The sequence below is a fragment of the Petromyzon marinus genome, chromosome 30, assembly GCF_048934315.1.
Source record: "Petromyzon marinus isolate PM22_M1 ecotype Great Lakes invasive population chromosome 30, UKy_Petmar_22M1.pri1.0, whole genome shotgun sequence".
Taxonomy (NCBI): Eukaryota; Metazoa; Chordata; class Hyperoartia; order Petromyzontiformes; family Petromyzontidae; genus Petromyzon; species Petromyzon marinus.
The window spans coordinates 9789252-9805259 of NC_133696.1; the positions used below are offsets into that span (position 1 = coordinate 9789252).

At 54.9% G+C, this 16008-nt stretch overlaps 2 protein-coding genes across 12 annotated transcripts in view; one reads left to right on the forward strand and one right to left on the reverse strand.

The window, feature by feature from the left end:
* The window catches only part of CXXC1 (CXXC finger protein 1), a 61995-nt gene extending 59852 nt beyond the window's left edge, over positions 1–2143 (forward strand). For all 9 annotated transcript variants that reach the window (XM_032963524.2, XM_032963520.2, XM_032963521.2 and 6 more), the window contains exon 15: positions 1496–2143. In XM_032963524.2, the coding sequence (XP_032819415.1) occupies positions 1496–1645 (150 nt within the window). In that variant the 3' untranslated portion in view covers positions 1646–2143. The remainder of the gene's footprint in view (positions 1–1495) is intronic.
* Positions 2144–4865: 2722 nt separating this feature from the next.
* QRICH1 (glutamine rich 1) lies at positions 4866–15718 on the reverse strand. Of its 3 annotated transcripts, none has more exons than XM_032963527.2 (9): positions 15574–15718; positions 13373–14637; positions 12125–12311; positions 11562–11716; positions 11115–11229; positions 9962–10070; positions 9455–9606; positions 7059–7149; positions 4866–6933 (listed from the first exon to the last, which is right to left on the reverse strand). In XM_032963527.2, exons 2-9 carry the CDS (start codon positions 14621–14623, stop codon positions 6750–6752), a joined length of 2244 nt encoding a protein of 747 aa, XP_032819418.2. In that variant the 5' UTR covers positions 14624–14637; positions 15574–15718; the 3' UTR covers positions 4866–6749. The 3 variants fall into 3 exon arrangements, with proteins under 3 accessions (XP_032819418.2, XP_032819420.2, XP_032819417.2); XM_032963529.2 differs by having other exon boundaries at positions 13481–14637; positions 15567–15715; XM_032963526.2 differs by having other exon boundaries at positions 15567–15715.
* Between the last annotated feature and the right edge of the window lie 290 nt (positions 15719–16008).

Genomic DNA, 16008 nt, shown 5'->3' on the forward strand with positions numbered 1-16008 from the left:
CGCTGCGCTACAAATCCGGCGACACGAGTTCAACTCCCGCTCACGGCCAACACCAGTGAGGATCATCTGAATCGGTTCTGGGCATACCCTAAGTCGACTCAGCCTAGGTCGACTCAGCCTCAAATGAATATTTGGTGAGATCTCTAAACATCGGCACTTGGGAGACAAAGGCGGCCGGGCGTGGTGCTGGCCACCCACCCCCTTGTGTGCCGTGCCGGTCTGTTAAGGGTATACGGGGATGTTTGTTATGCTGCTTGGAGGCTGTGTGATGCACATCTGTTGTGTATGGGGTGCATGTGTTGCGCGTGTTGTATGCACATAATGTGCGTGTTGCGTGTATTGTTGCGTTGTGTTGTTGCGCACGCGTTGTGTGCATTGTTGCATGCTTGGAGGCCGTGTGACCTTGGCTCTCCCCGGCTCTTTGAGCCGAAGCTAGGGTCAACGTGTGATGAACGAGCATCCAGGGACAGTGGAGTCACACAAATCTCTCCTCTTCCCCCCCCCCCCCCCCTTTTGGCCCCAGGCCCAGCCACGCACGTTAATCACGTTTATTTCTCGTGCACGCAAACCCCCCCCAGCCCCCTCCTCCACCCCACAATCAATCCTTGTGCCCAATTATATAAAGATGTCATTTGCATTCCGTGAGGAGTGGGAGGAGGCAGCAGCAGAACTCAGGGGGGCCCAGCTTTGCGTCCGAGTTGGCACGTGCGCACGCCCGCGGTGGGCGAATGTCAACCACGCGTCACTGCACGAGCCCTTTAAACAAAAACATCCCCTGCCACCCAAAATGTTGAATATTTTGCATTTCTATGGGGCTCAATCTCAAGCATTCAAAGGGCACCCCCAGTGGCGGCTGAGGCGCATAGGGACTCGGCACCCGCTTGCAAGTGGGGATTAGTCTGCCAGTAGGGAGGAGACGATCGCTATCATGTGGCATCCAAATTGAGTAATTTGTGGTGTAAATTTGCCAACTTTCAGCCACAACGCCCGTGCACAATGGACGACTTATTGACATGACGTCACGGGATCTTCATCCATGGCGTAGCAGACGGCACGGAGTATTATTACGGTCAATACACACCTCAGTATTAACCAGTGCAGCCTGGCGGATTCCAACCACGAACCTTTTAAAAAAAAGGGCTCCCGCGCTCCCACTGGGCCACGATGTCACCGCCCCGATGCCGCGTTGTCTCGATCGCGCTCTCGGTGTCCTAAAACCAAGAATCCGTTGTGAAGCCTGGCAGAGCTTTTGCAACCCTCCTTCATGGAGAATGGGCCAAGGGACCTCTGGTCCACACTGTCTCTGCCTCTGTATATATCGATATGTGTCCCTGTTTCCATGTCTACGTGTGTATATGTATATGACTGCGTGTCTCCGTGCGTGTCCAGAATTGTCCATGTGACTTTCAAAGACCGCGTCTCCTTGGCTGTCTGTGTGTCTCTGTGTGTCTCTGTGTGTCTCTGTATGTCTCTGTGTGTCTCCGTGGTGCCTCAGTGGTACAAGTTGGACGAGCTGTTTGAGCAGGAACGGAACGTGCGCACGGCGATGGCAAACCGCGCCGGCCTGCTGGCACTCATGCTGCACCAGACGATCCAGCACGAACCGCACACCACCGACCTGCGTAACTCCACCAAGGAGACCTGAGCAGGTCCACCAAGGAGACCTGAGCAGGTCCACCAAGGAGACCTGAGCAGGTCCACCAAGGAGACCTGAGCAGGTCCACCAAGGAGACCTGGTCAGGTCCACCAAGGAGGCCTGGTCAGGTCCACCAAGGAGACCTGAGGAGCTCCTTCAAGGATACACGCTCAGATCCAAGGAGACATGAGAAGAATCCTGTCTCGTTGCCTATCTCATCTCACCTCGTTCCCGTTCTCTTTCGTCTCGAGGGGAAATGCAGGTATCACGTTTGCACCGTGAATGTGCGAGTCACAAGGTCAGCTAGAACCGCACTCTTCCTAACTCACCTGTAACTCGCTCACCTGTTGGTCCCTTCTCCCAGACGGAACATTTTACTCGCCGCGTGTACAAATCGCTTTCTAAACTCGTTATTTCTGGAGGTGAAATCTCTGCGTTTCTGTTTTACTTTGTATCGAGAGGCATTGGGGCCTCAAGGGGTCTTCCAATAAAGACGTTGACACTGAATGTGTCGCATCAGGGTGTGTGTTTGGTGGTGTGCGTGTGTGGTGCTGGTGACACCAGGACCTACTGTGGACCTGGTCTGCTTGTCATCTGTAAGTTCCATCTCCCACTGTGGAAAAGACCCCATTCAAACCCACAGGAGCCTGGTCTCAGCCAGCTGATTAAGGTTACAAATAAAAGTCGTCATCCTAGGTGGGGTTGGCAACATCCCCCCCCATCCCGCCGCAGAGAGGAAATGAGAGAGGTTCAGGACCGACTCATTCAGCTGCATTTGGTAAGCAGCCCAGACCTCCCCAGATCCTGGCTAACATCGGTGGCGTTCAGCCTGCTCGTCCAGCAGTGGATTGATCAAATCCGAATGAGCACCACTCACACCTTGTGGTTCCCTTGCAGGCCGCGTCTCTGCTCGTGGCCCGAGTTCCAAATTGAGATGGAACCCAAGTAAAATAAACGATGTCTGGAACGGGCGGTCTACCCAATGCTAACATAGACGTTCGCTACGGAGATTGGAATGAAAACACATGCAATGTTTTTTAAATTAACTATTTAGAAGAGTGGCATGAATATTCAACAGCAATGTTCAACGTAAAATTTTGACTTAACTTTAGTGACTGCAGGAATTCATATTATATGGTTCTTTTGGTAAAGTCACAGAAAAAATAATGAAGTGAATAAAAAATATATTACGTTTCGATAGCAACAAGCAATCGTCATCATTGCTTGTGTTGCGATCGAAACGTGATATTTATTATTTATTATATTTTTTCTATCAACGTAACTTTACCAAAAGAACCATAGAAAAATGTTCAACATTGCAGAAAATCATGAATGACTAAATCGCAATAACTAATCATGCATGAGGATACTGCTGCTACAGGGTCAACACTCAATCACAAACGTGCGTTACTTTCCAGGATCTCGCAAAAAAGAACGATTCATCATTGTTAAATCTACAAATGCACAAGGCTGCTGCTGCAGGATCAACACTCAAGCAACCGTTAATCTGCTCTCCGGAAAGTTCCCTGTGAACCTCTGCAGTATCGACACCAGCCAATGGCATTTATACAGAGATCAGGTATGTTTTCATCAGTTTATACAAATATATATTGGAGCTATGTGGGTGAGGCGCGATGTACTGAGGCACATGCACTGCTTCCCCTTTTCCCAAACTTGCGTCTTTGCTCTCAGCTCCCGTTTCATTTTCTACAGCAAATTCCCCCGTGTGTGCTATTGCATGGCAGCAAATCCTATCACCCTTCCTTGGCAAATGCACAGGGCAGCATGGCGTGATGTGTGGGACAGAGGACCACATGATGAGAGACAGACATGTGCACATCACTGCGAGGCTTGGGCAGGACGCATCGGGGTCAGAAGGGACACCGACAGCTGCTGGTCTAGACTGAACAGTGGCAGCCAAGCAATGGAAGGCGACCGAGCGGACGTCCATTGAGCAGATGGAGTGATGATCTATTGGTGTGCAGTAGCGCATGGTTGTTGAGGTGGTGGCAGCTTGGGGAGGGCCATCATCCAGTCATGGTTTTGCCATGGCTGATGATGAATCATGTTTACCGGTGATGGGTGGCAACACTTGTCTCACGGTAAGGCGTACCTGGGTTCCATTCTTGACTCGGGTACTTTTCTGCGCTGAGTTTTTATCTTCTCTCCTTGCTCTGCATGAGTTTCCTATGGGTATTCTTTGGGTCTTTCGGTAGTCACGTAGATTGGTTCAAAGAAAATGAAGAACTCCGTTTCGATCGCAACGCAAGCGGTCGTCATCAGCGGTCGACCGCTCGCGCTGCGATCGAAACGTCGTAGTTTGTTATTTTTGTTATAATCTTTGACCCATCTACGTGACTTTACCGAAAGACCCAAAGAATATGAATTCCTGCAGTCACGAAAGCTTTAAGTCAAGATTTTTTCCTATGGGTTTTGAGGTTTCCTCCCATAGCTAAATACAGTCGAACTGGTATTGGCCAAAACCACATTACATATCTGAGAAAGTGCTTGCACTCAAATTGGGATCGCACACAGCAGCGACAAGCTTGGTTGGGTCAGTGCACACGCCCACTCGTGCACCAGCAGCGCACAGTGAACGACGCACGCTCCCGCGACAGTGGCGGCACTGCTGCTCGGGAAGTCACAAGCTCGGAGGGCGCCGCGCATATGCATCGTGTCAAGGGAGTCCCGGTGTTCTGTATCTGGGTCTTAAACCAGCCACACGTTGAACTCTTGAGTTAGTGGTCTGGACAAGGCAGAGGGCATTTTACCCGACATGTGGTTGTCTTGTGCCAGGAATGCAAGGCACATTGATGGGAGTTGAGCCCTCCCGCTGTTTATGAGCAGCGCACCTTTGATTGTTAAATCTACTCAAACACCTACTTACTCACTTTTGGTTCCAGGCTCCACGCAGTCTCCTGCTGTATGGGTTGTGGCTCATCATTTGCAGAGGAAGCTGGGTTTAAAATAAGTGGGAGTGTTTTGCGAGTCATTAAGGAGAGTGGGGGAAACGTTCGGTTTTAAGAGTGTGACCTAAGGATAGACCCAAGGCCTGATGGAGGTGGGAAGATGGGGTCGCCATGACTGCTGTGCACCAAAAGCATTGGCAGGGAGGTGCAGTGGTGGCATAATGACCTTGACCGCGAGGACATCTTGATTTCCCCCCTATGCCACAGGGCCCTGCAGGGCCACCCTTTCGCGCCCGTGTGCGGTTCACGCCGGAGGCGACTGCGCTTGGGAAATCACTTTAATTTGCAAACTCGGCGAACTTTTATTACCTTGAAACTTACACAAGATAAACTAATTAGGATTACATGTATGCGTCTAAACCGATTACACGGAAAACACACCACCAGGAGGCCTACAGCAGGAAGGACACCCTTGCCTTGCGAGCTACTCAACGGTTACAAAATAACTTTATAAAAATATTTTCATACATGTATTAGAAACACGGCTCTCGTGCCACGATAGGAATGTCACCTATGTCGGCCACCAACCAATGTGAGCGCACGAAGCATCGGGGGCCCCCCACGTTGGCCACCCGCCCGCTTGCCCCGTGCGGAGGCAGTTGTTCGAGTAGATTTACTAAGAAGCAGTGGCCTTTACCATCAGATTTAGTCAAGCCACAAGTTTATTGTACAAGTCAGCCACGCGGGCCCCAGATGTACGATGAGGGGACACCCTGCAGATGAGGGGGTTTGGGGGGGGGGGGAGCGAGAACACCAGCTGTCAAGAACAGCCACTGAAAGCATAACCCGTGCTGCGACACGACCACCTGGCTCGCGGCACACTGTAGTGTTAACGAGCGTGGTGTCTCGCTGGATGAATGGCTTCCACTCGGACCCTGTGTCTGCGGTGCTGTCATTGGGGATTGCATGATCACGGTGGGGATGAACACGAGGCAGAGGGTGGTTGGTGGGGGAGCAGGTACAGCCCTGATGCCGGGAGATGGGGGCAACCCTCGCACCCCCCTCCCAGGTTCTCCCACAGCAAACACTCCACAGGGACGGCTTCACCTCATCCACACCGTAGGTCACTCGCCCAGCCACCCACTCGCCCAGCCAACCCACCGACCCATTCACCCAGCCACCCAACTACTCCTGCAGGTCACAACACTTCTCTTTCTGCTTTTCCTCGCACTGCTCCAATTTGGAATTCCCTCCCCACTGTCTCGTATCCCAAGCTCTAATATCGGTAACATTGCTCAAATCAAGAAACACGTCGATTCTTATTGGAGCGATGTTTGTTGCTGCTGCTAGCCGTTTGGGTCTGTGCTCAGCAAGTGTAAAAAAAAAATAGAAGGGCGGGGGAGTACAGAACCCACACGCGGATCTCGATGTGATTCCGCGGAGGGGAGGGGGGACTCAGAGCCCCCCCCCACCCGCCCATGTCGGACTAAGGTGCAAGGGGTCGTTACAAACCCGCCAGCGGCAGAAGCACGGGGGAGAAGAGAAGCGGTTAGCAAGGCAGCCGTTTCGGAAAACACTTAAGAGCGGAGCCGACGGCACACGGCTGAGTGGGGCCGCCCTCTTGGCGCCACCGGTAAAATGCATGCATCGGGGCCACGCTCCGTGCCCAATACTCACCTACTCCTGGCGGCACGGGCGGTGGGTAGGGTGGGGTGGCGTGGGGGGCCGTCGGCACCGCGCGGTTATATACAAGCGGCGCCGACTCTTCCTGCGTGACAGCCGCGCGTGTGCGCCGATCCCCGTCAGAAGCAGACGGGTCCCCGCGCGCCGACATGGGGGAGCGTATCGATTCGCTGGGCAGCACGGCGTCGGGCGCCGCACACATGACCGAGAGAGCGTCGCCAAGAGACCCTAACCGTGTCCGGGACCGTTCGACAAACGCCCGTGCCCGTCGACGGCCGCACCGCGCCTGGCGCGAGACGGCGGAGGACGGGGAGGGGGGTGGCTTGGCGGCAGTGCGGGTGGCCGCGGTGGTTCACCGGGCCCCTTCCGCCACGGGCAGCCACGGCCGCGTCGGCGCGAGGCGTCGTCCTGTCCCGCACAGCGACGGAGGCCGCGGCGCCGTCGCGTGGCCGCGGCGGGGCCGGCCGCGGGCTGCATGCAAGGCCGAGCGCGCAGCCTCCTCTGCTGCTGCCGCCGCCGTCTCAGTGCAGGCCGGCGCTCGAGTGAGCGTCCTGCACCTCCCGCACCAGCAGAATGCGCGCCAGCATCTGCTCCATTCCGCTGGCGCCCACGGGCTGCGCCGAGTACCAGATGGGGCTGTTGGGCGCAACCACGGGCTCCGGCGTCAGGTAGAAGATGTCGCTCTTGCCCTTGACGCTCTGGGGGCTGAGATGCAGCAGCGATGCAAAGCAGCATTGCGCAGCGTGAGTCCCACTCTCAACGCACAGAGAGTGAACCCAGAGACAGCACCCCGTGAGAGCGAGAGAGAGCGGTCAGTGCGAGCTGCTCACCACTTGAAGAGGTAGAAGTCGTAGAGTTTGATTGGGCAGCGGAGCGGGTTCTCGACGTTCTCGGGCTGCTCGGCGTACATGTCATCCGTGACTGCAAACAAAGATCCCCACCGCATAGCCTTAACACGATTGTTGGGGCCAGAGCTGTTGGCGAGCACCGTGGCTGCACACGCACGCGCACAGCCCATCACTGGAGTTGCTTATCAAAACAGATCAACAGCCAGGTAGACGTGGTGGCTATGCACATGGCCTGTAATCCAGCACTGTGGAGGCAGCGAGTGTTGGCGGATCTCACACTCGCTTTGAAAATCCCTTCCATTGGACGTCGAGAAGGAGCTGAACCCTGGCTCGCCAGGTGGATGCGGTACGGCAAAAATGTGGACGCCACCGGTTCCGTCTGTGTGCCATCGCGTTGCCTCCTCGCATGCGTGGGTTTTTTCCAGGTTCCCCAGGTACCTCCCACAAGTATGAAGTCTCATTAATTGGATGAAAACACAATACACATAGAACTGCAGAGCTTGGGCAATTGTGAAAAATGCTAGCTCGCTGCCTGCTGCCTTGCTACTCATCTGTGGTTCCTCCGCACGCTTCCGAGTCAGCACTGGGGAGACAAAGGCGACCTTCATATGCGTTTGCTAGTGTCTGTTAAGGCGATATGGGGGAATGGTTGTCTGTGTCTCCGTGTGTGTGCTTGTCTCTGTGTGCGTGTTCTCAGATCATCAGGAACTGAGAACGGGGCTCCTTGTGGTCACTCCCGGTTCCAGTGGATCTACTGTGCCACGGCGCGATGTTGGTGTCCACATGTCCAGCGTTTTCCATTGAATGTCTGGACATTGAAAGGATGGGGCTCGTGACCCTGGGCTTTTCAGATCAAGCAAAGAACGTGGACAGCTTCAAAGGGCTGGGTCAATGCTAGCCACTGGAGGGCGTTCTCCTGTTGGTGCATTAAGGTGGATCAGGACCACCTACCATGCGGGTTACCAGATATACCCAAACTTTTCCCATCGTGGAGGTTTTACGTTCTTGAAAATAGCAGTAATCTGCAAATCCGCAATTCCCGAACTCAAAGGCATATGGGAAAACTAGGGTTTGATTCATGGTGCGTAATATGATATCCCCTCTCCTTTTGCTTTATGCTACCCTAACCAAAACACGAAACGGGAAGACAGGATGGTCCAGAAGGACCCCCCCAGAATGGCTGAGGGCTCATTCCATGAGAGCAGTGGTGACATCATGGGCCTGGACATCCAATGTGCTGGTTGGAAGTCATTTGCAAGGTATCGTAGTGCAATGCCTCCTTTGGGAAAGCAGTTCTAACAATGTTTAAGGAGTGGCCTCTCTCTCCTCCAGGTACCAGCTTTGGTATTATTGCTAAATGTTCAGAATCACATAAGACCAGTAGGTGGTGGCATGGATTAGAGTAATACCTTTGATCAAGATACAAAACCTTATATTGCGACTAGTTCCATTTTGGCAGCAGAGGTCTTACTCTGAATCATGAGCGAAATTTTTTCCATCGGCTGTGTAACGCTGTGTGGAAGCCACCTGGGATGTCGCTTCATATGAAGCTTCGGGTCTTCTCGGCCAGTCATGCCCTCCCTCTATGCTTGCGAAACGTAGACCCCTCTAAAAGAAAATCTGTGCCAGTTCGAAACTTTCAGACTGGCCTGCCTATGACCCATCCTGGGTTTAACCAGGCTGGATTGTGCGAGCTCATATGTTCTTCAAAGATCTGAACACATTCCCATCGGCGAGCTTCTCCAGCAGGCAAGGCTGCATTGGTTGGGTCTTATAGCCAGCATGCCCAGCCACCACATGCCCAAACAGCTTCTGCTTGGCCAGAGAGGGGGCTTAATGGGTGTGGCATGGGCTACATAAGAAATTAGCTGATGTGGTATAGGACGATGTGCAGCTGAGTGGACTTGCCAATGAATGATGTCAGCTGAATAAAGATCGGCCTCTGTAAAGAAGGTTTGTGGGCAGTTAAAGGCAGGCACCCTCCAACAACAACGTAGGGCAGATGAGTGATGCTCACAACAATGAGCGGAGCGTCGGGCGGCTAGAACGCTGAAAGTTTGCACAGTAGGGAGCAGTCAAACCATCACACTTGGGTCTGACCCGTGACCTGTCAGCAAGCCTTCGACATATATGAATTACTGCAGTCACGAAAGCTTTAAATCAAAATTTAAGCCTTCGACACTTCACATAACCTCAAAGTGCATTTAGCCTGGCACAAGCAGTGTGCTGACATCACCGCCACTTAGTATTGAATGTTGGCAGTTGTTGTGTGTGCTTGTCTCTCTGCGTTTGTGTAGGCTCTCGTTTCTACAGTGGCCACCGTGTGTGTGTGCAAGGTCGCCAAGTGTGACTGTGGTCCCGGTGTGCGCATTCGGTACTTTTCTGCCCGGCCTGGATCTGCCCGTAGTTGCGCAGGTAGCGGATGCTGGCCGTGCGGTCCTTCACGCTGTTAGGGTTCTTCTTGGTCTGCTTGAGCACGCGCGAGAACGCCAACTTGGCGTGCTGCTCCACCGTCTTCAGCATGAAGTACCTGCGTGGGGTACACGCACAGAGTGACGGTCCCAAAACACATTCAACGTTCAAGCTTGGTCATGTTACGGCGGGTTGCGTAAAAGATGCTAAAAACAAGGTGTCATGATGGGTGCTTGGGTGTGTGATGTATACTGGGAAGCACAATGGGCATGATGGTTGCTAGGGGATTGGGAAGGTGAAAGTTATTAGGCAGTGTGATGTGTACTATGGACTATGCGTTATGATGATTGCCAGGGACTCGGGAGTGCGATGGGCATTAGGGAGTGTGGTGGCTGCTATGGATTACACATTGCAATGGTTGGCAGAGACACTTTTCGTGCCTGGCATCTGCCGAGAAGCAGCGTCAGACTCACTTTGTGTTGAAGTACATGAGAGTGTTGAGCAGCGTGGCTGGGGAATGAGCTCCCAGCTGCTTGCATTCCCACAGCATCTCCTCCGTGATTTGGCTCGGAATGATAAACCCTGCGGTGTACACACACGCCCACGATGAACACACAGAGCATAACCGGCATCCGCCAAGATCACAAACATTATTTATGGGACATTTTTGCCAATATCAAAGTATGAAAAATAAGAACAGGTTGTACCCTTTCTGGCAATAAAACAGGTATTAAGATGTGCTCAACCCAAGCTCTCACTGCACTGATACTTGCATTGACTTCGTACTGCTCGCCTTTTGGCGTTCTCTGGTCTGACACTGGCGAGACTAGGCCATAAAGAAGGTTGTCTCTGGTGTAGGCCAATCAGTTTCAAAGACAATGCCCATTTGTTATCAGAACATGTTTGTTCACATGTTTTGCCACAAGTACGTGTGGTTAATCCAGATTTGATTCCTTGCGAAAAGTATCTATTTGGTGTTAAAACCTGTTTTATTGCCAGAAAGGGTAAAACCTATTCTTATTTTTCATATCACAAACATTACTTGTAAATTATGCAAGCAGGATCACACACACACAGGAGCAACATTGCCCCCTACTGAAAAATCTCGACAGGACCCTCCTGAATAAAACATTCCGAGGCTGGATGAGGATTTCCTAGGTAAACGAGGTGTAGGTGCGGGTGTGTACGGCAAGACCGTAGCCATGGAGTCAACATTTGGAGGGGACCAAATCTTCCAGGGGATCTGGGGGTCCCTCCCCCAGAAAAAAAAAATCTAAATTTGAAAACGAATTTCCTGCCTAAAATATTTAAAAAAATCACTAACACATAGGATGGACTTTTGATTTATTTTTTACGATATTTTCTATTAGTGTATTGTATTACATTGCTGTTTTTTTACCTTTTCTTGTATAATTGGATGTAATGGCAGAGATTAGGGATTCATAAAGAACAACCATAACCACAATCATAGTAACCAAAATCTATTTTATAGCAATATATTGGGGGGGGCGTTTTGAGCATGTTTGAATATTGGGGGGGATGTGTCCCTCCCAATATACATTATAATTACGGCCTTGGTGTACGGCACGGCGATGGGTGGGAGAGGAGAGTCGGCGGCTGTCTTACCGAGCGGGCTCACTTTGGGCTGCCAGTCCCTGAGCACTTCGTGCAGCTGCTCTGTGAACTTCATGTAGTAGAGGTCGGTGAAGATATTGTCCACGCGGCCATTGTCGAACATGAACTGTGGGGGGAGGGATTCCACAAGATGCGGCTAACACCACCGCTCACCACCACTAACCACCACGAACCACCACGAGCACAGCACAGGTGAGGGCCTCACACATGCGGGAAGAGAGCGCGGGGAGCATGGACAGGAGATTGCAGGGCGAGGGGATAGGGCGCAGGGCGAGGGGATAGGGCGCAGGTCGAGGGTGCAGGAAGAGGGGAGTGGGCACAGGGGGAGGGTGTGCAGGGAGAAGGTAGAGAATGGGCGCAGGTAGAGGGCGTAGGAGGGGGCACAGCGAGTGGGGCACGTGGAGAGGGTGCGGGGAGTGGGCACAGGGAGAGGGCCACCTTTTGGATGTTGAGGAAAAGCAGGTAGAGCGCATCGGAGGGGTAGGGCGTGCCGTCAGTGCGGCGAGATTCGCGCGCGATCAGGCAGAGGCCGTAGTTGAGCTCGGCCACCGCGGCCGACAGCAGATCCTCCTTGAACTTCAACGGCGGCCTCCCTGCATGACACGGACAGGCGGGCGTCTACGCGGGCCACAGACGCGGGGACGTCTATGCGCGAGCGTCTGCACGCGCCACGGCCACGCGAGCCACGGACGCGCGGGCGTCTACGTGGGCGTCCGCGCGCGCCACGGACGCACCGGCGCCCACGCGGGCCAAGGACATGCACGGCGTCTACGCGGGCGCATACACGTGCCACGGACGCGCGAGCGCCACGGACGCGCGAGCGCCTGCACAAGCGTCTATGCGAGCATCTGCGCGCGCCACGGACGCGCGGGCGTCTGCTCCCGCCACGGATGCGCGGGCATCTGTGCCCGCCACGGACGCGTGCGCGTGCCAAGGATTCGCCAGCGCCTACGCGCGCCACGGACACGTGGTAAGGGCTGTAGACTGTGTAGGCTGCGTACTGGTGGGGGGCTTGCTGCTGGCCTCCTTGGTGATCTCGGCGTTTTTGTTCTGTGCCCACTGCCTCCAGAAGGCCATCCCCTCCTCCGGCTTCAGGGCATCGTCCAGGATCATATCCGGGGGGGCTGCCGGCTCTGGCTGTCCCAGCTCCACGGCGGGGGGCGCCGGCTGCTCCGAGGGGGCCTGGGGCTGCCGGCCGCGAGCAAACAAGGGTCAACGCCATCCCCACGCGTCACGCAAACCCGCAACCCCAATCCTGCCGTACGTGACCGGACCACCACAACACAACCAGGCACCCTCCCTTATTGCAAACACCGCATCGTTACATCCACCACTCCTACGGTGTCGAGGCACCGCCTTCACCGCACTACATGCACCGCAGCATTGACATAAACCATCATCATCTGCACCAACATTTCCTTTTACAATTCCACATATTTGGCTGAACAAGCAAATAAAATTTGGTTCTGCGGCTCTAGAGGATTTAAATATCAGTTCGACTTAGGTGCGACAAAACACATTGCTCCTAGAAGCAGTGGGAAGAACTGCCCTCGACTGTCTTCACCAGAGGTCATTTAAAGGGATCTTAAGCGTAGCTCTTATTTGAACTTCCGTGTGCAACTCTAACACGAAGGGTTGCACTCTTCAGTTTGAGTCCCGAACAGATTCTTCGTCTTGTGCCGATATCGCGATCGGTTAAATATGGGAGAAAACTAGAAAAGTAAATAAATCCTAAACAAATGGCTAGTGTGTACTGACAGGTATATTTTATGTAACCAGGCGGGAATTCAAGAGACCAGGATGAGTCTAATTTGCAAGAGTAACCTGGGTCACCAAAATGACAAACAATAACATAAAAACAAAGTACGGCAAACGAAACAAATAGAAATTAAAAAAAAACAACCAGAGCCAAAATAACCAAACAGAAATCAAGGCATAATCAACCGCGTTACGCAAGTCGAATACGTTGCACAGACAATTTAATATTAAAGAGAATATAGATGTGCGTAAGTGCTTGTTTTCGGTTTCCGAGGGAAGCACAGCAGATGGCAGCACTTGCCACTCTGCATATGACAATACAGTCATGTTTTCTACACAACAGCTCAACCGATATTCTCCATCTCCGAACTGGAATTCGGCCAAATGGAGTGCAGGAGCAAATGTAATGCGATGGACTAGCCAAAACGTATTTTGTATTGTTATTTCGCGATGATGTACATGACATTACATATTTGTGCCTTCAGCCTTACCAATGCGGTCTCTCGTTCGACGCCACTCCACACTGCGCTCGCTCGTGACGGGAGCGTCGAGTGCGTGGCCCAATGGACCGCGGCCCCCCCCCACCCACCACCCCTCACCTGCAGCTGCTGGTGGGGCTCCCAGTACTGGGTGGCCTGCGAGGTGTACATGTTCCCGCCGGCCTGCACGGCCACGGGCAGCTGGATGCTACCGTTGACGAACTGCGAGGCGAACACCGGCGTGCCGATGGCGTGAATGACCTCCTGCGTCGTTTTCGAGACGACCGACGGGTTGTCTTTGTCATCGGCACCGACCCCGGGGCCCCTGAGGCCCAGCACGGTGGCCTGGCCGGGGGTGACCTGCACGATGCTGTAGGCCTCCTGTGGCAGGCTGGTGTGGCCCTGTGCATCCCCACAGGCGCCCGCGTGTGGCGTGTAAATGGCCCACGTTTCTGTCTGCGAGGGCGAGATTGCGTTGGAGGCGTACAGCTGGCTGCTGTCCACCGTCAGTAGTTCCTGATGCACAGGGATGTAATTCTGCTGCTGTTGTTGGTTTTGCGAGGGCAGCGTCAGCACTGTCGCCACGGCGTTGTGCATGGGCTGCTGCTGCTGCTGTTGGTGGTGATGCGCGATGGTGTACGACACGCTCGCCTGCATGTCCACCTTGCGCTTCTTGACGGGCTGGGGAACGCCCGAAGAGCTGGGCCTCCGCTCGCCCACCTTGGCCACTGTCTGTTCGTGAGGCGGTGACCCGCCCTGGGGAGGGGAACCGTGGCTCTGCTGCATCTGCTGCTGCTGCGCGTGCACGGCCTGGCCCTGCTGCAGCTGCTGAACTTGCTGCACCGTCAGCTGCTGCGAGAGCTGCACCTCTCGGATTTGCTGCAACTGTATCTGGTGCGCCTGCTTGGTCTGGCCCTGAGGTGACTCAGCCTGCAGGCCGCTGATCGGACACTGCATCTGCTGCTGCTGCTTCATCTGCAGCTGCATCTGTGGCGACTGGCCGCCCGGCTGCCCGTCCTGCTGCAGCGGGGAGCTGATGGGCCGGGCCAGCTCGAGCAAGGAGCCGGCCACGTCGGCGTTCTCGGAGTAGATGCAGTGCCCCGGAGCCTGGTACATCTGCGGAGACGTGAACTGCTGCAGTGCCTCGGGGCTCTTGCCGCTCAGCGAGTCCAGGAACTCCTTCATGCGGTTCTGCGGGATGGCGCGCGCCTTCAGTCGCACCAGCTCTTCATAGGAAACGGCGTTGTCAAGCGAATGATTCATTCTTTTTGAAGGACCTGAAACGAAAGGCACGGAGATGTGACTCGCGTGCGGTGCCGACGGTCCCCCGAGGTGACGAGGCACATATACTCCGTGGTCACACTCGAGGTGATCTGTGTCGACCGACGAGTCGAGTCGCGCAGCACGGGCAAGGAACTGTGGTGGGGGGAGGGCCGGGGAGCGTGCACGGCACGCAGAGAGATGGGGTAGAGGGGCCGGGGAGAGGGGACATTGGAGAGAGGGAGGCACGAGAGTGGACAGTGACAGGAGGGGAGAGCGATTGGAGATGTAAGGGAGGGGCGAGGTGAGATGAGAGGCAGGAGATGGACAGGAGAGAAGAGACAGGATAGTTTCGAGGAAGAGAGGGGTAAAAGTGGGAACCGTGACAGAAGAGTGACACGAGGGACGAGAGAGACGGGAAGGGCACACGTGAGAGTGAAGCGAGGTAAAGTGACAACAGATAGTAAAGCGGGGAGGGTAAACAGAACAGAGGGAAGATTGGAGAGGGTGTAGGTCTAAAAGGAAAATTGAGAAGGAAGAGGAGGGGAGATATAGGGGATAGCGGGAAGGGAGAAAGGGAGGCGAGTACGCAGAGTGGATAAGGTAGAGGGAAGAGGACAAGGGAGAGGGGTGGGCAAAGGGAGATGGGGGGGGCGAATGGAGCGTTGGGAGAGCGATAGGAGCTTGGAGTGTGAATGGGGGCGCAGAGGGTGAGTGGAGAGGGTGAGTGGAGAGGGTGAGTGGAGAGGGCGAGTGGAGAGAGCGAGGGGAGAGAGCGAGGGGAGAGCGCGAGGGGAACGCTCCGAGCGGCCTCCCGCCCGAGCTCCGAGCCGCCTCGACTCTCGCCCAGTTGAGTCCTCAGGCCGCATCTCGGGCCTAGTCGCCTCACCGCTGCATGCGCTCGCGGGTGAAGAGCCCCGCGACCGGGGTGCGTTCGGGCACCTACCGCGCACCTCGCTCGCGTCCCACTCAACGCGCCGCCCGCCGCCGCCGCTGCTGCTGTTGCTGGTGCCGGGGCCGAGTCGCCTCGACTCTCACAGCTGCCGACGCGGCGCCATCTTGTAGTCTCCTCCAGGCGAAATCTCGCGAGACGTGGCGCGAGATATCCGCGAGATCGGGCGCGAGACTTCTCCCCCCACCCCCCCTCTGCGGCCCCGCCCCTTCGTGGCTCCGTCCCCCCCCCCCGTTGCGGCCCCGCCCATCTCCCATCGCCCTCCCCCTCCTTACGGCCCCGCCCCTTCCTCGCGGCCCCGCCCCCCCGGGGGGCGAGTGGTCACGTGGGTAGAGGAGCGTGCGTCGTGATTGTTGTCATGGGGAGCGGCAGTGCATCGGTTAGCGCACTGCGCCACGAACCACGGCCGCCCGGGTTCGATTCCCGCTCACTGCCA